The sequence below is a fragment of the Canis aureus genome, chromosome 15 (genome assembly GCF_053574225.1).
Source record: "Canis aureus isolate CA01 chromosome 15, VMU_Caureus_v.1.0, whole genome shotgun sequence".
In the NCBI taxonomy this organism is placed as follows: Eukaryota; Metazoa; Chordata; class Mammalia; order Carnivora; family Canidae; genus Canis; species Canis aureus.
The window spans coordinates 11,697,414-11,720,374 of record NC_135625.1 but is presented as its reverse complement, the minus strand read 5'-3'; the positions used below and the strand labels follow the sequence as shown (position 1 = coordinate 11,720,374).

Below are 22,961 nucleotides of genomic sequence, written 5' to 3'. Positions count from 1 at the left end.
AGTGGTTTGACAATTGCACTATCCCTAAAGGGATGTGTGGGATATTATCAGGTGAAAAATAAGAAGTGGTAAGAAGAGGCAACTCATTGGATTGTTATTGCCAGTTATTCTAATATTTCCCAAAAGTTGTACTTCACTCTCAGCCTTTAGTTGACTTGACTAAAGGATCTTCTTCTCATTGGTTGCAAGTGTGACTAAGCCTTTCCAAATTCACCTTTCTCCCCTTACCCCAGATGCTTAGTCTCTCTTCTCCAAGCACCAGCACTGAGACACGCACACACCTTCACTTCCCTAAAAGACATCCCCCATCCAAATCATTTTGAGTCTCTTCTTTTGTTCCCCCCAAATTTCTATCTTCTGAGAGGCACCATCACAGGTCAGGCTGAGCAGAAAACAAAAGCAGGAAACCAATTCACTGTGAAAGAGGGAAGATTTAAAGCTCCCCTTATCCCCCAAGGCTGCTCAGATTTTAGAACGGAAATCCTGTCAACACAATTCAATTTCCCATCTTTGTATTTTATTTTCTGTGAAGAATACCAGGCTGAGAAGAGGAGCTCATTTCAGCCAGAGATTTTCTACTTTGCTCCCACAAGGGATTGAGTCTACTACCTTTGAGATTGTCTCCTTTCAGCCAATACAGGATCCTTTCCTTTTGTGCATTCCCTTGTTTCAAGGAAGCTCCTAAAAGTTCCGACAGATATCAATCACAAAGGCAGCTTAGGGATAAAATGTCTCCAGATGATTCACAAGAGAGCTGACAAATTTTGGCTTGTGATTCTTTGAATTCTAATGCTTTTTCTCAGTGTGTGAGAACATATTTATCCAGTATAACTTTAGTTGTGCAAAACCGAGTCCTAAGTTGTGAGTCTCGGTACCTTCTAGACAGAGCTCTTTGAACTCAAAAGAAAACTAATGTAATGGTTTCAGGGACTGGAAGGCTACTTCTAGGATGAAACTAGCAAGAACTTGAGCTGCTTGCCCAGAGTCTCAAATGCCCCTTCCTTCTCTTTCCTCACCATCCCCAAAGAACCCAGGATGAGCGTCCATTGCCCTTAATGATAAATACAAAAACTTGTCTCCGGGCTTTTTATATGCAAATGTATGTAACCCTCACAACAATTAACGAAGCAAATGCTTCGTTCTTTTCCAGAATAGGATACTGAGGCATAAAAGGGTGACACATCTAGTGGGAAAGCAGTTGAGGTCTGAGTGCAGGCAGACTTCATTCTGGTCCAGAACCCAGGTTCTTCATCATTGTGTCACTCTGCATCAGTTCAGTGCTCTAACGCTCTGCTGTGCAGCACGAGTCACTAGCCATATGTGGCTATTTAAATTAAGATTGATTAAAATAAAAAGTCACTCTTTCAGTCACTGACCACATTTCCAATGCTCTGTAACCACATGTGGCTAGCAGACAATGCAGAAATAGAGTTCCCATCATCGTTGAGAGTTCTGTTGGACATTGTTGCCCTAGAGTCAAGGCCTTCTGATTTCAATTCACTGATGGTCTTTAATATTTTACATTTATTTATTTATTTATTTATTTATTTATTTATTTTTAATATTTTACTTTTTAAATACTGTTTCCAGCACTTCTGAAATAATGAAGAGCTAACTACTAGCTTAAAATATGTGAGCATATTAGTGAAAGATCACTGTTCATTATTATTACCTCTTCCAGAAAACATATTTGAATTAAAAGATTTTTAATATCTTAACCTCTGAAATAACTAGAGGAAACTGCATCCTACTCTGCTTGTGTAGGCCTGTAAGTGGGGACCAGTTGTGATGTTCTGTTTCTGCTCACTCGGGCAATCAGACACTTCAAATGATTCCCCAATTAGGTCTAACCTAGGCAGAGGGCATAGTCTGTTCATGTCAGTCCTGAATTCAAAGAGCGGAGACACTCTGAAGTATCCTTAATGTTACAGTCAATGCATTGTTGGCAAACTATACTGGCTTCCATGGTGGCTTTTTGTATTATTCCATGACTAATAATGTTAGGTTGCATTTTGTAGATGTTTCCAGGTTTGGAACCAAGAGTTACTCTGTGCATTGGTGGGTACGTACCGAGCAGCACTGTAAGTAATAATACAGAGCCTAACGGAAACCCTGAATATCTTTAGGGGATCTCAGGGTCAGAAAGAAAGAGAACAGCTGAGGCTCTGAGAGAAATAATTTCTCAGAGATGCTATCCATCCACCACACCATTAATAAAATAAAATTCTAGTTTCCTTTGTCATGTCATTCCCTCCCCTGATATTGTTACTTATTTTAATCTATTATGTCATGAGAAAGGATTGTTAATGCTACTTGAAATGTCAGTTGACATTTCAGCTTTACTATCAATCACGATGAAACTTTCTTTTAGTTTTTTTTTCTACCTTGCTTATTCAGTTTCAGTTTGCATAGGAGTAATCAGACAGATTTATTAAATAGGTAAAGTTTTGAATATCAGAAGGTAATAGTAGTTATAATACAAACTATGGCTTATCACATGAGTTGCAATAGTTTCTTCTGAAAAGAAATAGTTATTTTTCCATATATTCTTTCAATCTTAAATATATTTTCAATCTTATTTATATATTTCAATCTTATATATATTTATTTTTAAATTGGAATTGATGTCTGCTATGATAATATAATAACAAGACTACCTAAGTACAACGATTTCTTACCCTCTGATGTTTCAGTGAAAGAGAAAAGGGAACGGGATACTAGTGTTGACTGATTTTCCTTGGGTCTCACCATGAGTGTGCCAAGTGCTTTATGTACTTGATCTTCTTTAATCTTTACAACAAGCTCAGAAATTAAATTATTTATTTCACTCATTTATTGAAGAAGAATTTTCAGGCAAATGAAGGTTAAATAAATAGTCCAGGGTCATGTGACTGGTAAGCAAGGGATCTACAGTTTTAACTTACATATGACTGATTCCAGACACTGCCCCTGTCAACACAGGGTGTTAAGAGACTGTGGTGTGGTATCCTGGCCACACAGACAGGGAAGAAGGCAGCTTTTGTGCACAAGACATTTATGGTCTCTGGACAACTGATATCCACACGAATAACAGAAACGAAAAACCTAATGGATATTAAGGGGGGTAAGCTACCTTCCTCTAACTGACCATAGGCTTTATGGTCAAGAAACAAAAAGCCTTGGGGCTCCTAAGTGGCTCAGTTGGTTAAGTGGCTAAGCTTTTGACTCTCCTTTCAGCTCAGGTCATGATCTTACAGTTGTGGGATGGAGCCCAGCATGGAGTCTGCTTCAGATTCTCTCTCCCTCTCCCTCCCACTCTCTCTCTCTCACTCAAATAAATAAAATAGATAAAATCTTAAAAAAAAAAAAAGGAAAGAAAAAAAAAAAAAAAAAAAAAAAAAAAAAAGGAAAGAAAAGAACAAGTGAAAACCTTGAATTTTGTTTGTGGGGTAATTGTTTCCATCTTTGTGGAACTCCTGTCATGTAACATTCCTGGCCTCTTGCCCTTGAATTTGCTTAGCCATGTAATAGAAATTGTCCAGAATTATTATAATGATGGTGGGAATTGGTCCAGCCAGAAGGTGGAATTATCTGATGGAGAATCTGGAAAGGATTAGCAGGGCATTCTGGATTCTCAGCAACTCAGCAATCTAGCTCCCCTCAGAGCAGAGAGCCTACTTGCAGGGAGTGGCTGTCTCATTCTGCTCCACCAGGGCTGTCCAATGAGGAGGGGAGGCCAGCCTCGGGCCGGTGTTGCCACGACTGGTGCAGTGTGTCTGATTCCCAGAGGCAGTGTCAGCAAGACCACGTGGTTGGGTGTCCTTCCTCTCCATCACTACGGGAGGTTGCTACTGGTAATGAGATGCTAGTTGTCCAGAATCAGGTGGTGAGGAAGGTTGATAATCCACTTGAGGTGATCAAACACTAACTACTGCTATTCCGTTATCCTTATGGATTTACCTATTTAACGTTTCTATCCTTATCCTTTTTAAGAAATGTTCTATAAATACCTTTAGGGTATGAGATTCCTGTATTATGTAGTTTTTGTCTTGTGGTTCTTAAGAGTGGTGCATTAAGAAGAAACTTCCCAGGGATAAGTACATGTGGATTTAGGACATTTATTTCCAGTCAAGGGAGACAAACAAGTCCGGTTAAATAGGGCTCTGCAAAACTTATCCATGTGTCCTGGAGTTTGAAGGGCTTGTCGTTTGTTCCCACTAAGGAGATTTTGCTTTGGGAGCCGGTGTTGCATAAGGAAAGAGGACCCACCACTTTCTACAACACTTTTTCTCATCATTACATTCACCAATGGTATCATCTGTGGTGGTACAGCCTCCGTCCTTGCACACCCCCTTCAAAAGAACACACTGTTTCTGCCCTGGGATAACGCCAGTCCTTGCTGCACAGAAAGAGATTTGACATCATTAAATCACTATCAGATTCAATGACCATCAAATTATCAGTAATGCACATAAAATGATTAACTTACAGAAGGTTGCCCTTGGGATAGAAGAGATGGTATTACCTACAGGAAGAGATCAGGCACTTTGGCAAAAGTGGTGCCTTGTGTGGGGAGGAGGTCTGAGAGTGCAGGACTATACGCATCTTGGAGTGGGCAGGCTGATTTCTAGAAGCTTTGAGAGAGCTGTCCGCATCAGTGCATTTCGAAATGTTGGACCAATGTGCTGTTGTCACCAGGACCAGGGAGGTATCCTTGGTATTTAGTGGACAAAGCACAAAGTTATCGGATTTCCGACCTAGTGAATTTTCCTGTCGCAAATGCCAATACCGTTATGAAGAAGCATTTATCTCAAAGGAAGTACTCATCCTTCCATCTCCGCATCTGCGGGGACCCCCGATCCATGCTTACAACATCCCTGTCCTATGGATCATGTTCTTATCTCTAGCACCTTGTATAGGAAGTTTACCAATCCTAAGAGTCCACCTTACCTCATTTGCCCATGGCAGGACTATGCAGACAACACATTTTCTGTCTTGTTCGATGCCATTTACCTAGATACATGAATTTATCTCAAAAGCCAAAAAGTATCTTCCCTTAAATGGATCTTTTTCCCTAATTCACTTGGCCCCGAGAAGCACATAACTAAGTTTGTGCTCCAAGGGAAGAGCTTCCTTTAGTTTTAGGGTCTTTCCTGTAGCCTTTCAGGCAAACTAGGGTTTCTTCTTTCTCCTGTGGATCCCAGGGGATGTCACATAAAATACACACTCTGTTCATTTTCATTAATAAATGTTAATCCCTGAACCATCCTGTTAACCTGCTGCATCTCGTGATATCCTTACTTCCTGTCCTTACTTCATGCCAACCTTAACTGGCTTCTACCTCTTGACTAATAGTTTGATCCTCTTTTAGTCTCTGAATCTTTTTTTTTTTTTTTTATGTAAACCAGCCTCTTGCAATTGTTTCTCCATTCTGTAGAAAAAATAATAGCCAAATAAACCAACACAGCCTTTTGTAACTGAATTCTCAGACCCCGTGCGGGGCTTTGCTAGAGGATCCAACCCAGTGCTGGCTGGTGTCACACCCTGTCCCCAGGCTGGCTGTCCATAAACTCAGGGTGTCCAGGGAACAACAGGATGGCCTATGGAGAGTTGGGCAATATCTTGTGGTGCTGTCTATGCTGTGCCAGTCCTGAAGGATAAAGTGTCTGTCTTTCAGGGAGAGAACCGAAGTTCTCACTAGACAGTTGTGCAAGGCATGGGTTCGACTGCCGTGTCTACACAGAGCACAGGCTCACACTCAGCTCTGCAGCAGTCCTGTTGGTGGCTGTTTGTCTTCCAGGATAACTTCGTCCAGGCACTCAGTGTAACATATGGGAACACTTTTGGGTTGCCTGACTAAGTTAAAATCGAAAGTTCTTGGTACAGGGAAAGACATGGTGAAAGGCAGCAGGGCAGTCTTGTCACACATTATACTGGAAAGTTCAACTTCCTGATACAGTATGTGGTCTAGGGGAGATCATTCTCTCTTCTTGGTAGATGCATCTTGCTTGAATCAAAAGGACCAGAGCAATTCATCTCTCCAGTGATGTGCTCTCTACTAAATATGAAGCTTGGTTTAAGGAGATGTTATCTGAACAGGAAGCCCAAGAGTTATAATCTCCCTTCTGACAATGACTGTGACATATATTCCTGCCCAGGCATGACTTCAAGTTAAGAAGGCAATATTCAATTCATATGGAAGGGCCTGTCATCCCAGTTATAAAAACCTATTTTCACTTATTGGCATAATGGTAGATATACAAAGCAGTTGAAGATAATGATCTAATTGATTTCAGAATTAATATGATATTAATATATTATAATGGTTATATCACGTGCAGCAGGAGAAGGGATACATGTTCAATCATTGCTGTTGGGAAAAGAAGATGCAGATGCCTACTTCCTATGGTATCACAACATAAATTTCCATGAATGAAATGGGAAAAACTTAGAATCACACTAAAAAAAAAAAAAAAAAGAATCACACTAAAATAAAAGATCACATAAAGGAACCTCAAAAAGGACACGAGAACTCATTGAGTTATTAGTTGTTCCATTTTTCTGGTGGATGAGGCAGGGTTTGGATGGGGTGGGCTCTTCCTGGAACATTATCAGCTAAGAAATAGATTGGCAGTTTTCTTTTCTGTAGGTAATAAAGAGTTCAAGCTGTCTTCTGCTCCTGTCCAGTGTGGTCTGTTTAAATATTAGAAGAAGAATGATGCAATTGTTTTAATTCTCAAAGGCCTAATGAATCAATTTAAGAGTTATGCCATTATGGGGTGGCTGGGTGGCTCAGTCAGTTGAGCATCCCGATTTGGGCTCAGGTCATGATCTCATGGGTTGTGGGATCAAGCCCCATGTTGGGCTCCACACTCAGCAGGGAGTCTGCTGGAGATTCTCTCTATCCCTCTCCTTCTGCCCCTCTTGCCCTTCCCCGCCCCCGTCTCTCTCTCTCTACACACAGAAGTAAATAAATAATTTTTTAAAAGGTGTTATGCCATTCTAACAACTTTATGTCCCTATTCTTAAGCAGATCTATGCATGTGTGTGTATACATAAAAATTTACATGTATATAAATCATATACATCAAATAAAATTAAATATATATATTCTTTTCTAGGATATCATGGATTATTTTTGATAGACATATGAAGATATATGCTCAAGTAGTGATCACTTAACATTCATTGGACTCTGGGTTGATAAACCAACATTTTCTTGTTTGGATTATGTAGTTTTTTTGGAGAAATTTCCTTCATGAAAACAATGACCTTTTTCATTTGATTTTTTGAAGTTTTTTAGCATTTAATAAATTTCTAAGATTACGAGATTGATTTTATATTTATTTATTTATTCATTCATTTATTTATGTATTTATTTATTTTTTACGAGATTGATTTTAGACTGCTGATGGATTCCAGATTCCCAAGGTCACAGCAGGGATCAAAATCAGCATTCTGAGGAATGTGCTGTTACTAAGGTGCTCAAACAGTTTGGCAGTTAACCATCTGGTAGTAAGAGGCCAACTAACAAAGAAACCCCTTTTCTTTAACCAAAGGAGGGTTAGGCCCTACTTAAAAATGTGTCCAAAAACATCTCAACTGCAAAGACATTGTGACCTTTCCATATAGCTTCAATATCCTCTGTTCACCAGAGACCTGGCCATTTGAAAGTTATTCACTCCTGTACAGACTTTTGGGATCTTTGTTTAATCCATCCTCTTGGTATAACTGACTTGGAAGAAACAAAGGAAAGCTTATCTACAGGAAGGACATGTCTTGACTTGAAGGCATGTCTCTGAAGGATTCTTGTCACATTTGTGGGAACGCTAACTATGCCCCCAACTCCAAAGACCCTCCTATTCTTCACCTTTTCTTTTCTTCATGGTAAGAGCACTAAACATGAACTCTACCTCTTAAATTTGTTTTTTTTTTAAGATTTTATTTATTTTTTCATGAGAGACACAGAGAGAGAGAGAGAGAGAGGCAGAGACACAGGCAGAGGGAGAAGCAGCTCCCTGTGGGGAGCCTGATTCGGGGCTCGATTCCAGGACCCCAGGATCATGCCCTGAGCCGAAGGCAGATGCTCAACCACTGAGCCACCCGAGTGCCCCTCTACCTCTTAAATTTGTACGTGCACAATGCAGCATTGCTAACTACAGGTAGAGTGGTGTACGGCATCTCCAGAACTTATTTATTTTGTATAACTGAAATTTTACACCCATTGAACAGCAACTCCCCATTTCTGCCTTCCTGCAGCTTCTGCCCATCACTGTTCTACTCTGTTTCTTCAGTTGGACTCTTTTAGATACCCCAGACAAGTGGAATCATGAAGTTTTTGTCTTCTTTGGTTTGTTCCCCCTACCATCGTGTCCTCCAGGTTCATCCCTCAGCATAGTGTTTGAAATAGGGTTTGCTGGGCACACTGTCTTCCAGACCCACATCTGTCATCATTGGCCCCACTGATTTCTGGCTGTGAATTCTGAGTCCTTCACACAAAACCTTATCTGGTTTTGTCTTACACTTTGGAATCTTACTTTAATGGAATGTGGGTCTTGATGCCTAGAGTAGGAACTTACTGTAGCAGGGGCCTCATTCAAATTAAAGGTGGAGGTACTGAGGATGCCGGGGGTTTGGGACAGTGTAAGTTCTCAAGTCCGAGCATGATCATGACTTAGAGAATCCACATAGAGCTAGATCAGGCTTATTTACCATTAGATCACAGTAATTTTAAGATGGAAAAGTTAGGAATTTTTGATCTCCTAATTCTTTATGATTGTCTTTATACATTTTCTTTATTTCCCCACCATTGCCGGTGTTTTCTCAGACTTAATTCCATGTGTTTTCCTCAAAAGGTGATTCTCCCAGGATTGGGAAAGAAGGAAGGTACTATAAATTTGAAGCTTCTTCTGCGGTGGAACCAGGAGGAGAGACTCTGAGGACAGGATACTTTAAACAGTGAAATAGAGAGAAGATACATCAAGGGGACCTGTCAAGATTGCAGGCTGCTGGGAATCCATAGATGAGCCTAGTTTGTGTGCATAAATCGAGAGCCCCTGTGTGATTTAGATACTGGTAATTTCTAGTACACATGCATTAGGCCTGATTGCCTTGCCCTCCTGGTTCTTCGTATGCTCCCTGTAGACTTAGCCTTGTTGCCAACTTCTACCTTCCTGTAATTCCATTAAATGCCTGGCACATTTTCTCATATGCACTAGCACTAGTTCATACCCGACTAGTCTGGCAGCCTTCTTGTAGCTCCCTGGCACACTGGTTTTCTTCTTCATCAGGGACATTGCATTGGCATCTTCCTTTGCCAGTCAGTGGTTCTCACAAGGGATTCATCAACCAACACTTATCTTTCTGTTTGGGGCTCAAAAGGGATGCCTAAGGAAGTCTCTGACATTGCACATGACAATGACCACACATTAGGGGCACTCGTAATCCTCTGTTCCTCTCCCTTGTACTTACTAAAATTTATAATTATATGTTAATTTGTGTAATCATTTGAATAATGTCTGTCTGCTATTGTGGGAAGGCACTTTCCTCTGTTTCCCACTGTATACTAAGTATTTGTGAAATACACAATGTGTGAATAGTAAAGAGGTACTTAGTAAATATTTGTTATTATTGAATGCAATAAGGTACTTTCCAACCCCATACACATTCTCCCTCTCCTATTCCTTCTAAAACCTCTTAGCTTCAGTCTGTTTTGGACCATCTAGTATCTACTTCTATCTTACTTTTGGATGCACTATTGTATTTGTGGGTATCCAGTCTTGCCATTACCGCATTAACTTCTGTAAATGTTAGGCTGAGATTTCCTAGAATCTTATTTTACCACAAATCATTTCTGGCCTTTGCTCTAGGACAACCATTTTCTCAATTTGTATCCCTCACTAAGACAGAACCATTGCCATGTCCCTTTTTCCAAGAATGGTGGGTGGGTTTTGGTTAAAGTCTACTTCAAGAAGATCTATCCCTTGTTAACCTTTTTCAAAAAAGACCCAGCTCATCACATGGGCTATGACTTTCGGGAGGAGACAGTGATTTATGTTGAGCTGAATTTAGCTCAGTTGGTGGAGGCCAACCATGAGCAAAGCCTATTCACTCATCAATTGTGCAGGCATAATTCTTTTGTGTTAAATGCTTTCAGTATCCTAGAATTTATAGCAATTTATCTGATTTTAAGGAACACAGACCAGGATAATCTAAAGACTAGCATCAATAGCCCAATAATAATGCCAGAATATTTATCCCATTGACATGCTTTCCCCAAACAGTGAAGGAAAGAATTTGGAGGTGAGTGAAATAAGATGTTTCGCAGATACTGCATCTTCCTAAAGAGTAAATATAGGAATCTTCTTAGATTTCTCAATATTTAGTTAGGAGATTTTGAGGTAAAAAGCCTGAGAAATCAGGATTAGCATTTTCAGGGCATCTCCACATCCATGGATGATGGAAACAACACTGACCCAGATTAAAGACAGTCCTAGCTGCAGTGTTACGACTACCTGCATGACATCAGTAAAATCATATTCTTCATATAGATATGGATTCTCTCATCCTTAAAATTAAAGAAATAACCATTAAACTGCCTTCTAATTTTAAAGCATGATGATTGTGTGATCTTACACTAGTAAGATCATTACTGTATGGTGACACATGTCACTATAAGTGTGAAGTGTGTCTCCCTGCAGCTGTGTCTTCTGACAGAACTGACAACCAAATGAAAATTACGTAAACTCCTTCAATTGGAGACAACTGATGTCAGGTAGATCCCAAAATATCTGCAGAATAGGCAAAGATTGAGCAAGTGAATATGGCTGATTATATTTAAAAGAATCTTAGATATGAACCAACAAAGTAGGAGAGTTATCCAGACATAGTCTGTGTTCAATGTCTGTGACCACAGACATTATTTTGAGAGATGTGAACATCCTGTCATTAACGGTGGGGAGAGAAATTATCACTTCTTACTAGCATCTGGTTGAACCAGCCTGAAGATGACTACATTCCCCTTTTCCTTTGATTCTACATTTTCATATTCAAACTTCTGACTCATGGGTCCTAAAGACAGAATTCATATTCTTAAAATGCTTTCTTCATATTTTTTTCCTGTGCTTAAAATGTTGCCACTGATGCTTTATTCAACCGTTTATGCTTTTTCCAAATTCCCCTGCGCCTTGTTGTTTTTTTTGTAACTTAATGCAATCCTTTCTTGTGGAGTTCTGTCCTAAGAACCTAACTCTTACCCTTCACAAATATTCCTCACCAATAGACTCTACATCACTTCATTCACTAGCCAAGTTGGAACCAATAGCTGCCATTTACACTTTTCCGTTTTGGAGACTGGGGCCTGGTAAAGGCTACTTGATTTGTTTGCTAAGCCTTATGTTACATGTTATAGCTTCTCCACCTCTATTCTTATTTGAGCCCCACTATCTAACTATGAAGCTCTTGGATCTCACTTTCCTATTGATGGAAATCCTTGTCTGGCTTTGCAATTTTGGCCTCATCAGTTCTAAGAAAGATGATCATGATGGACTTCTGAGCATTAGGGTCTGAGTTAAAATGCCCATAATATAATTGAGCATCACAGTAGACCTCCTAAGAAACCCACAGCTATTCACCATCTCCCAGGAAACCCACAATTTTTCACCATCTTACCTTTTGGTATTATAGTCACAAAGAGGAGAAGAACAGAAATAAGGGAATGGAGTCTCATGGTGGAATGCCCACTATAAAGGTGAGTGATGAAGGAGACAGGAACACAGGGCCTTTTATTTACTTCTGGGGGACTGAGGTTCCTTTTGGTCAGTGAAGCTTAACAAGTAAGAAAATAAAACAACTTCCGTTGGAATATTTCCAAACCCTGGAGTCTCTAAATTTGGTGATAAATTAACATAATTATGGGAAACCAGATGGTTAACCTTTTACTTTTCCTATGGGATCTCAAATTTGTCAGAGGCCAGTGCTCTTGGCCAATAATAGTCTTTTGAAGGAGGCCAAGAAGTAAGATTATGTGAGTGTAAAGTCTTTATTACCTAAAGTACTCTGACTTGCAAGGGAACTCTTCCACAATACACTGTTTTCCACAATAAGGATAAGAGAATTGCCTATGGACCTTTTTTTTTTTTTTTTAATAAGAAGTTGTATTTTTAACTTACTTCTGAAAAGAGAGATTAGTGTCATATATGTACAGTGTTCTTAATAGTATCTGGAAGGTAAATAGGCTTAGGTCAAACTGAAAACTAGTGTTTTCTCATCTATTATTAATCACATCTATTTATTTCTTATCTATATTAATATAATTTGTGTAACTGTCCCACATGAAAAGAATGGTGACATCAGGGGAATTTAAAGGTCAAATATAAAGAGCACACTATTTCTTCAATAACCATTTATCGTCCAAAGACTATATGTGTAAACCTTCAAGAGACTTCCTAACCTCTCACCCTGCCCCTCCATATAGAATTGAGGTATCAAAAAATCGAGGAACATGCCTTTGGCCAAGAATCAATTTACTTAAACCAAGTCTTCTAAAGCCAATTTACCTACTGATCAATGGCTTAATTGATACGTTTATCTAAGTTATCTTTTCATTTATAAACTTTCATATGTGATATCAGCTTTTTTGGGAAAATTTTATATACTTTTATGTCTTCTATGTTGGCTAGTTTTGATAATTTTCATGTTTGTTTTTAATGCGTTATTATCGAATTTATTTTTGATAATTTACATATAACATGCCCAGGTTGAAGATGCACAGTGAGTTAATTTGATGCATTTATATGTTGCAATATAATTAGTACTATAGTGTTAGTTGACACCTCTATCAGGGAACACAATTATCATTTCTTTTTTGTGGTGAGAACAGTTAAGGTCTAGTCTCTTTGTAACTTTGAAGTTCATAATACAGTATTGTCAACTAGATCTCCAGAACATACTTGCTAGTTGTAAGTTTGTACCGTTAAATAACACCTCCCCAACTCCCCCAGCCTCCAGCCACTGATCACCTTTTTATGAGTTCAGCTTTTTTAGATTGCGCATATAAGTGATACCATATATTTGCCTTTCTCTGACTTATCTCACTTAGCACAGTGTCTTCAAAGTCCATCCATGTTGTTGCAAGAGGCAGGATTTCACTTTTTCTCATGATAGAATAATATTCCATTATATATGTTCTGTTTACCATTAGATACTTCGATCGCTAATGTACCTTGGCCATTGTGAATAATGCTGCGATAAACTTGGCAGTGCAGATATCTCTCCAAACTCCTGTGTTCATTTCCTTTGGGTGGACACCCAGAAGTAGGACTTCTGGATCATATGCTATTTCTGTTTTTAATTTTTTAAGGAACCTCCGCTCTGCTTCCATAGTGGCTAAACAATTTTGCATTCTGCTAGCAGTGCACAAGTGTTCCCTTTTCTCCACTTCTTTCCCAACAGTTGTTGTCTCTTGTCTTCTTGATGACAGCCATTGTCACAGGTGTCACAAGTGTCACAGATAACCTCTCACTGTGGTTTTGATTTGCATTTCCTGATGATTAAGAAAGGCCAGCTGAGAATCTTTTCACATTGATGCTGGCCATTTATATGTCTTTTTTGGAAATTTTTTTTCATTTGGATTGCTTGTTTTTTTGTTATTGAGTTAAATGAGTTATTTATATATTTGTATGTGGATACATATTAACCCCTTATCTGAGAGGTGGTTTGCAAATATTTTTTCCCCATTCAATTGGTTGCCTTTTCATTTTGCTGATTGTTTCTGTTGCCGTGCAGAGCTTTATAGTTTAATGTGGCCCCGCTTGATTTTTGTGTTTGTTGCTTGCGCTTTTGGTGTTCTCTCAAAAAAAGTCACTGCCAAGAGAAATGTCAAGGAGGTTTCCCCCTATGTTTTCTTTTAGGGATTTTTATAATCTCTGCTCTTACTTTAAGTCCGGTCCACTCTGAGTTACTTTTTGAGTGTTATAAGATACGAGTCCAATTTCATTGTGCTCCATGTGGCTGCCCAGTTTTCTCAACACAATTTGTTGAAGACACTTTCATCTCCTCATTGAATGATCTTGGCTTCCTTCTCAGATATTGGTTGACTATATACTCAGGGGGTTATTTCTGGACTCCTTATTCTCTTCCATTGGTCTATTTGTCTATTTTTCTGCCAGTAGCACTTTACTATTTTGTTTGGTTTTGATGCTATCATAAATAGAATCATTTCCTTTTTCAGATAATTTTTTTTGTTGGTGTATGGAAATGCTACTGATTTTTTTTATGTTGATTTTGTATCCACCAACTTTACTGAATTTGCTAACTAGAACTGACAGTTTTTTTGGTGGAGCCCTCAAGATTTTCTGTACATAAAGTCATGTCATCTGCAAATAGAGATACTTACTTGTTCCTTTCCAGTTCTGACTGCGTTTTATTTTTTCCTACCTGATTGCTCTGCTAGAGCTTTGGTATTTTGTTTAATATGACTGGAGAAAGTGGGCATCCTTGTCTTGTTCCTGATCTTAGGGGGAAAGCTTGCAACTGTTCATCATTGAGGATAATGTTGGCTGTGCGTTTGTCACATGTGGCCTTTTTTATGTTGAAGTACTTTCTATCTATACCTAATTTGTTAAGAATTTTTTTGTCATGAATGTTTATAAAAGTTTGACAAATGCTCTTTCTGCATCTATTGAGATGAGCATATGATTTTTATCTTTCATTCTACTAATTTGATATGTCACATCTATAGCTCACATGTCATGAACCATGCTTGCATCCCAGAGAAAACTCCCATGTGACTATGGTGAATGATTCTTTTAATGTACTGCTGAATTCAATCTGCTAGTATTTTATTGAAAATTTTTGCATCTATCTTCATCAGGGGTATTGGCCTATAGTCTTCTTTTATTGTAGTGTTCTTTTCTGGCTTTGATATCAGTTAATGTGACCTTGTCAAATGAGTTTGAGGAGGAGTGTTCCCTCCTCTTTGATTTTTTGGAAGAGTTTAGGAGCATTGTCATTAATTAATCTTTAAGTATTTGGTAGAGGTCCACCAGTGAAGCCATCTGGTTATCTGGTTTTCTTTATTTGTTTACTGATTCAGTGTCCTTACTAGTAATTGAATTGTTAAGATTTTCTATTTCTTCCTGATTCAGTTTTGGTAGATTGTATGGTTCTTTTTTTTTTTTTTTTTTTTTTTTTTAGATTGTATGGTTCTAAGAATTTAACCATTTCTTCCAGGTTGTCCAAGTTTTTAGATTATAATTGTCATAGTAGCCTCTTATGATCCTTTTTATTTCTGTGTTTTCAATTGTGTTAAGTCTCCTTTCATTTATAATTTTGTTGATTTCTCTTTTCCCCTCGTTTTGTCTAGCTAAAGCTTTGTCAGTTTTATCTTTTCAAAGAAGCAACTTGCAGTTTGGTTAATCTGTTCTTTTTTTTTTTTTTTTTTTTTAATTATTTATTTATTTATGATAGTCACAGAGAGAAAGAGAGGCAGAACACAGGCAGAGGGAGAAGCAGGCTCCATGCACTGGGAGCCCGATGTGGGACTCGATCCCGGGCCTCCGGGATCGCGCCCCGGGCCAAAGGCAGGCGCCAAACCGCTGCGCCACCCAGGGATCCCTGGTTAATCTGTTCTATTGTTTTCCTGTTCTCTATTTATTTATGCCCTAATCTTTATTATGTCCTTCCTTCTGCTAATTTAGGGCTTAGTGTGTGGGGTTTTTTTTTGTTGTTGTTGTTGTTGTTGTTGTTGTTTTTTTTTTTAGTTCCTTGAGGCATAAGGTAGGATTGTTTCTTTCTTATTTCTTACTATAGGTGTTTATTGCTAAGAAATTGCTTCTTTTTTTAAATTTATTTTTTATTGGTGTTCAATTTACTAACATACAGAATAACCCCCACTGCCCGTCACCCATTCACTCCCACCCCCCACCCTCCTCCCCTTCTACCACCCCTAGTTCGTTTCCCAGAGTTAGCAGTCTTTACGTTCTGTCTCCCGTCCTGATATTTCCCACACATTTCTTCTCCCTTCCCTTCTATTCCCTTTCACTATTATTTATATTCCCCAAATGAATGAGAACATATAATGTTTGTCCTTCTCCGATTGACTTACTTCACTCAGCATAATACCCTCCAGTTCCATCCACGTTGAAGCAAATGGTGGGTATTTGTCATTTCTAATAGCTGAGTAATATTCCATTGTATACATAAACCACATCTTCTTTATCCATCATCTTTCGTTGGACACCGAGGCTCCTTCCACAGTTTGGCTATCGTGGCCATTGCTGCTAGAAACATCGGGGTGCATGTGTCCCGGCGTTTCATTGCATCTGTATCTTTGGGGTAAATCCCCAATAGTGCAATTGCTGGGTCGTAGGGCAGGTATATTTTTAACTCTCTGAGGAACCTCCACACAGTTTTCCAGAGTGGCTGCACCAGTTCACATTCCCACCAACAGTGTAAGAGGGTTCCCTTTTCTCCGCATCCTCTCCAACATTTGTTGTTTCCTGCCTTGTTAATTTGCCCCATTCTCACTGGTGTGAGGTGGTATCTCATTGTGGTTTTGATTTGTAAGAAATTGCTTCTTAGAACTGCTTTTACCACACCCCATAAATTTTCTTGTGTTGTTTTCATTTTATTTCTCTCAAGATTTTTAAAAATCTTCCCTTTAAGTTCTTCTTTGATCATTTGCTATTCAGGAGAGTATCATTTAAATTTTCTGTATTCACCAGTTTTCCTCCTATTACTAATTTTGAGTTTTATACCACTGTGTTCAGAGAAGACACTTGGCATGTTTTCAACCTTCTTGAATTTACTAATACTTATTTTATGGCTTAACATATAGTATGTCAGTAAATGTTCCAAGTGCATCTGAGAAGAATGTGTATCCTGCTGTTGTCAGATAGAATGTTCTATGTATGTTTGTTAGGTACATGTAGTCTACAGTGTTGTTCAAATCCAATATTTCCATATTGATTCTCTGTATGGATAATCTATCCATTGTTAAGAGTGGGATACTAAAGCCCCAAACTTATTGTCTTGCTGTTTATTTCTTCTTTTAGTTCTGTTAGCTCTCACTGTATATCTTTTGGTGCTCTGACATTGAATGCTTAAATATTTATAATTTTTATACCTTTTTAATGAACTGACCCATTTATCATTATATAATGATTTTCTTTGTCTCTTTAAACCATTTTTTTAGTTTAAAGTCTATATACACAAGTGCCTATCTCACTAACCAAAAGAATTCTGGATAGGATTTTCACTTTTACAGTAAAAGCCATTCCTGTTCTAATGTAAGACTTTCATAAGAGAAAAGCAGTGTAATGTGATCTTTCGAAAGCAAGGGGTTATTCTTTATGCATTTCAGCTTACTAAAGGTTTCATAGGAATACACTACTTTTGGATAATGGGGGAGATCTTTAACTTATTTAAAATAGACATATTTCTTGAAATACCCAAACTACCAAAGCTTAATTAAGAAGTTATAGGTCACAAGCAGTCTTATATTTATTAAAGCAATCTAATGTGCAATTTAAAGCATTACAAGGAAGAGAAGTCAAGACCAGACAGTGTCATTGTTAAGTGTGTTCTTTCAAGCTTTTAAAGAATAAATAATACCAATTTTGCAAAAATCTTCCACAAATTAGAAGATAAGAGAAAACTTACCAACTAATTTTGTGTTTGGTGGTGGTTTTTTGTTTGTTTGTTTGTTTGTTTGTTTGTTTTTTGAGGCTAACTGTATATTAATCCAAAATAAGGCTAAGTCTTTTCAAGAAAATAAAATTTAAAATAGAATACTATCTCTCATGAATGCAGTGTTATTTATAAAATGTTTAGCAAATTTAATCCATCTGTGTATCCAGAAGACAATATATTATAACCAAATGAGGTATTTTCTAGGAATACAAGATTTTTACAACATTCAAAAACTAATCAATGTATTACAGCCTATCAACAGATTGAGAAAAGAGAAAACATTTGATCATCTCCACACATACAGCACTAACAGTTGACAACATCAACATCAATATATGATTGAAAACTCATCAAACTAGTAAATAAATAAGGATCTACTAACCTGTTAACAGTAGCTATCAAAAATTTTAAGCCGTAGTCTTATGTCTGGAGGTCTTATACAGTGTAATAAAGCAAGAAAAAATTTAAAAAAAGCATTTATACAGGGCAGAAACAAAGAAATAAACTGTCTTTTAAAAAAGATTTTATTTATTCATGAGAGACACAGAGAGAGAGGCAGAGACACAGGCAGAGGGAGAAGCAGGTTCCTTGCAGGGAACCCGATGTGGGACAAGATCCCGGGACTCCAGGATCACGCCCTGAGCCTAAAGCAGATGCTCAACCACTGAGCCATCCAGGCATCCTTTTTTTTTTTTTTTTTTTTAAGATAAACTGTCTCTATTCACAGATGATGGTGTCATTTTTTAAAAAAAGATTTTATTTATTTATTATGAGAGACACACAGAGAGTGGCAGAGACATAGGCACAGGGAGAAGCAGGCTCCCTCTGGGAAGCCCGATATGGAACTCAATCCCAGGACCCTAAGATGACGCCCTAAGCCAAAGGCAGAGGCTCAACCGCTGAGCCACTCATGCATCCCTGGTGATGTTTTTTATGTAGAAAATCTCGAAGCACATCAAGAACTACTAGAATAATTAGTGGATTTAGTAAGTTTGCAGGAAACAATATATAAGTCAATTGTATTTACCTATGTAAGCAATGAACAACTGAAAACTGGGGGAAAAAAAACCTCCATAATTTACAATCGTTTAAAAAAAACATGAAATAATTAGGGGTAAATCTAACCATATCTGCAAAATTTTCATCCCGAAAACTACAAAACATTAAAGTAAGGAATTACAGAAGACCTAAATGAATGATGGGACATACAGTGTCTATGGAATAGAAGACTGGTTATAGACCAGATGTCAATTCTACAAAAATTGATCTATATATCCAATATAATGCCAACAAGAGTCCCAGCACAATTTTGTTTAAATTAATAAGCTGATTATAAATTTTTACTGAAATGCAAAGGTATACAATAGTCAAACCTTTGAAAAAGTGAAAGAATATTGAAAGACTTATACTGTCTATTTTTAAAACTGACTATAAATCTGTAATATCAGGACAGTGCACTTCTGATGTAAGGATAGACATATGGATTAAATGGGATAGAACAGAACACAGAAATAGACCCACAAAGATAAAGCCCATTGAAATTTGACAGTGATACTGCTTTTTTTTTGAATGTTTGTGTTCCCTCCAAATTCATATGTTGAAATCCTAACCCCCCACCCAAGTGATGGTATTAGGACATAGGACCTTTGAAGGGCAGTTAGGTCATGAGCTCTTACAGGATTGATGCCATTACAACAGTCCCCAGAGAGCATGCTTGTCCCTTCCGTCATGTCAGGATACAGCAAGTCATAGACAGTCTGCAGTCTAGAGGGAGGATCATACCAGAGCTTGACCATTCTGGCAAATACATCTTGGATTTTTATTTCTCAGACTGTGAGAAGTAAATGTCTGTTATTTATAAGCCACCCCATCTATGGTATTTTGTCATAGCAACCCAAGCAGATTGGGACAGAAAATGGATACCAAGAAATGGAGATTCTACTGTGCCAAACACCTGAACATGTGGGACTGGCTTTGGAACTGGTCCCAGGCTGGAGGAGTTTTGAAAAAGCCCACACTGCCATGAACAGGACCCTTAAAGGTGATGCAGATGGAAGCTCAGGGGGAAAAAAAGCAGAAGTGCAGGGAAAGCCTCAGTCTTCTTAGAGAATAACAAGTAATTCTGAACAGAATGTTAGTGAAAACAGACAGCAAAGGCCATCCTTTGAGGCCTCAGCCAGAGATGAGAAACATGGAGAAGGAAGGAAAGGCCGTCCTTGCTACAAAACATGGCAAAGAATGTGGTGGAACTGTGTTCATGTCCCGGTGTTCTGAGGAGGGCAACACTTATGAGCCATGAAATTGGATATCTGGCTGAGGGAATATCTAAGCAAAGAGTAGAAGGGTGGCCTGGTTTCTCTTCATGGCTTACATGAAATGCAAAAAGAGAGAAATGACTTAAAGACAGAATTATTAATCATAGAGGAAACACAACCTAAACATTTAGAAACTCTCAGCCTACCCTCTTGAAATGAGTGAGAAAGCCTGTTTGGGAGAGAACACAAAGGTTATGGCCAAATCAGAGGAGATTACTGAGAATGGGCCCCCTCAACAAAAGCTAGGAGCTATTTGTCAAGAAAATGGGTGATTAGTCAAATCTCTGCAGAAGGCAGGGCCCATTTTCCAGTGGAAAAATGACTCCTGAAGACAGTTCAGAGATCACAGTGGCTGTGCCTCCCATCACCAGCCCAGAGTGCACAAGCCTAGGGTTTGAATGATTTCAAAAGAGGAGCCATCTGCTGCCTGGTGCCACCTCACCTTGCAGGCTCTGCTCCCTGCCCTTGTGCAGCCCCAGCTCCAGCTCCAGCAGTCATCAGTGTGCTGTGTGCTATGCTCAGCAAAGCTGTGGGGGCATGGCTGCCTCCACCTAGATTTCAGAGATGCCCTGGAGAACTGTGGGCCCCAGGCAGAGAATTACTGTAGCTGTGGGGCCACCACAGAGAGCCACCCTTAGAGGCATGATTGTCCTCAAGACTCCAGACCAGTAGAGCAAGTAGTGTGTAATTATAGCCCAGGGAGGCTCTAGGCATGTGACACCAATGCATGGGTGCCCTGGCATGGGCTGTGCCCAGCAGAGGCATAATGGTGAGGACACCCAAAGATGTTGGGGGTAGGGATGCTTAGAGCCTTGGAAGTCCAACCCCTGCCTTAGCGTGTCTGGAAGGTAGGACCCCCTATACCCCAGTAGGCCTGCAGAGCAGTGTGGAACCAAAGATTTTTCTTGAGCCTACCACACTATGTTGTGCCAGGTGCTGAGAATCATCCATCCCTTTTCTTAGGGCAGTGTCCTGACATGCCAGAAGATGGGCACAAGCTCCACTAAAGGAGAGGTTTCAGAGTTCGTGCACTTTTACCAATGCTACATGGCCCAACCAGCTGCTGAGTTCCATGTGCTGGTGTGGTGAGGAAGTCTGGGACAGGGAGAACACAGGGGATCATCAGTGAGAGCACTCACATTGGTTGTTGGGATTCATGAATGGCCTGGATAGTAGGGTCCGCAGACTGGTCATTAAGATCTGTGTGTTGGTGGCTGTGAGTCCTGCAACTTCTCTTACTTCTCATCTGCCCCGTGATGATGTGCAGATCCACTCAGCATTCTGGGTGAGTTGAGACAGAAATGGGCCTCTCACATAGTGCCCCCAAAGCAAGGGGAGCATCGCAGCCTGAGGGCATCTCTCTCCGTGCTGAGCTCTGCCACCTTGCAGTGACAGCTGACAGGTTGGCGTGGAGCTCATCTTACCCTTTTCCATATGGCTGTTGTCGGATTTTGTACAACTGTGGCATGCTACAATCTCTCACTGAGACTCCAGAGCTCTCAGAAAGGTATCTTCACCAATAGCTGGTGGTTCAATCAGCGTTTCTGCGAAAATACAATATCTGGGACCTCCTATTCTGCTGTCGTTTATAACGATCCCCTGTAGTTCAGATATTCCTAGGCCAAAATTGAGAGCCTGAATGTAAGTGGAAACACGCAACACACCTACACTCTCTCTGTCTCGTGGAAGTTTGTCAACATATTGTCTTAACTAAACTAAGTGTGGCACATCCAACAATCAGAAAGACTTAGGGTGTTAAGGCCTGGTGTACATTAAATATCAGAAGTGTGTTTGGGTTAAAATGGTTTAAATATGCCAAGAGACAGAAGATGTTATTACTGTACACGAATAATTAAAAGGCATTTATAGGGAGATACTCATGAGTAAGGAGATTATTCTGGAGTCAGTAAAAGAGAACATGATAAAAAGAGAGCAGAACACACCAGTGTGTCCAGCAGTTTTCTGGAACCCACCACCAGGTTGCTTTCCCTCTGGACTACAGTCTGCTCATTTCTCTTTGATGGTGGCTGTGATACAGCCAAAGCCTTTTTCCCTTTTAAGGTTGTGAAATCTTACTGTTATATCTTTAAAGGTTTTGTCTTTCTTTGGTAATCCTCCTCCCCCCAAAACTATGATTCCATCTCGTTAGGATATAGTCTCTCAGGTTTTTCCCTTAGTTATATGAGACATAATGATGGTTCTAGGATAAATCAGGAAAACAAGCAGTTTGGGTCATCATTGGCACACCAATTCCAAATTCTAGATAATGGATGTGGGCTCCTTTAAATGGAATAAGCCAGATTTAATGGTCTCTTCTGAATTCTTAGTCCCAGAAACACTCCAGGAAGTTAGTCTAGTTGAGGAACAAATATTGTGCACCCAATTTTGTGGGGTCCGAGTATGGATAAGTAATAAAGGGTTATATTGACTTGGTGAAGAGGCTCAGCTAATCGTATCAACCCCCAAAAGTCACATTTTTGGTAAAAGAAATGCAACTCAGGTGTGGTGCTTATTCAGTTTATTCCCAGATAGTGGAGAGGAAGGAAGGAGGAAGAAATGGAAAGGAAAACCATCATGAACTTCCACTGTCTGCGCACTCAGTTCAAGACCCGCAGTACATTGACAACATTTTAAGGTTAACGTGGGCCTAACATGAGTCAAGACTCTACCAAATTATTGTGGAAAATGTCCATGCTCTGAGAATTAAGAGCAAAACCAAAAAGACTTAATAAATACTGCATTATAGAAGAAAGAAGATGAGTCCTCACTACCAAACCACATCTCTTTAATCATCAAAATTCTCTACATGAGTGAAAGACTCTTTCTGAGAGTCTACTTGGAGGCATGTGGTTGAGTTGCGACACTCCAGACAGGAGCGTGAGTCCTCATGGCACTGGAGAGAAAGCAAACTTACAGTCAGGAGTCAAACAGCAGAAAGTCTGTTTAGAGAGGGAGATTGACAGCATGCTCTTGCAA

At 39.2% G+C, this 22,961-nt stretch overlaps 1 protein-coding gene across 1 annotated transcript in view; it reads right to left on the bottom strand.

Moving 5' to 3' along the window:
* LOC144284256 (uncharacterized) overlaps window positions 1-22,480 on the bottom strand; it is a 51,729-nt gene extending 29,249 nt beyond the window's left edge. The window contains exon 1 of the mRNA XM_077848584.1: window positions 20,428-22,480. Coding sequence (XP_077704710.1) covers window positions 20,428-20,483 — 56 coding nt within the window. The 5' untranslated portion in view covers window positions 20,484-22,480. The remainder of the gene's footprint in view (window positions 1-20,427) is intronic.
* Between the last annotated feature and the right edge of the window lie 481 nt (window positions 22,481-22,961).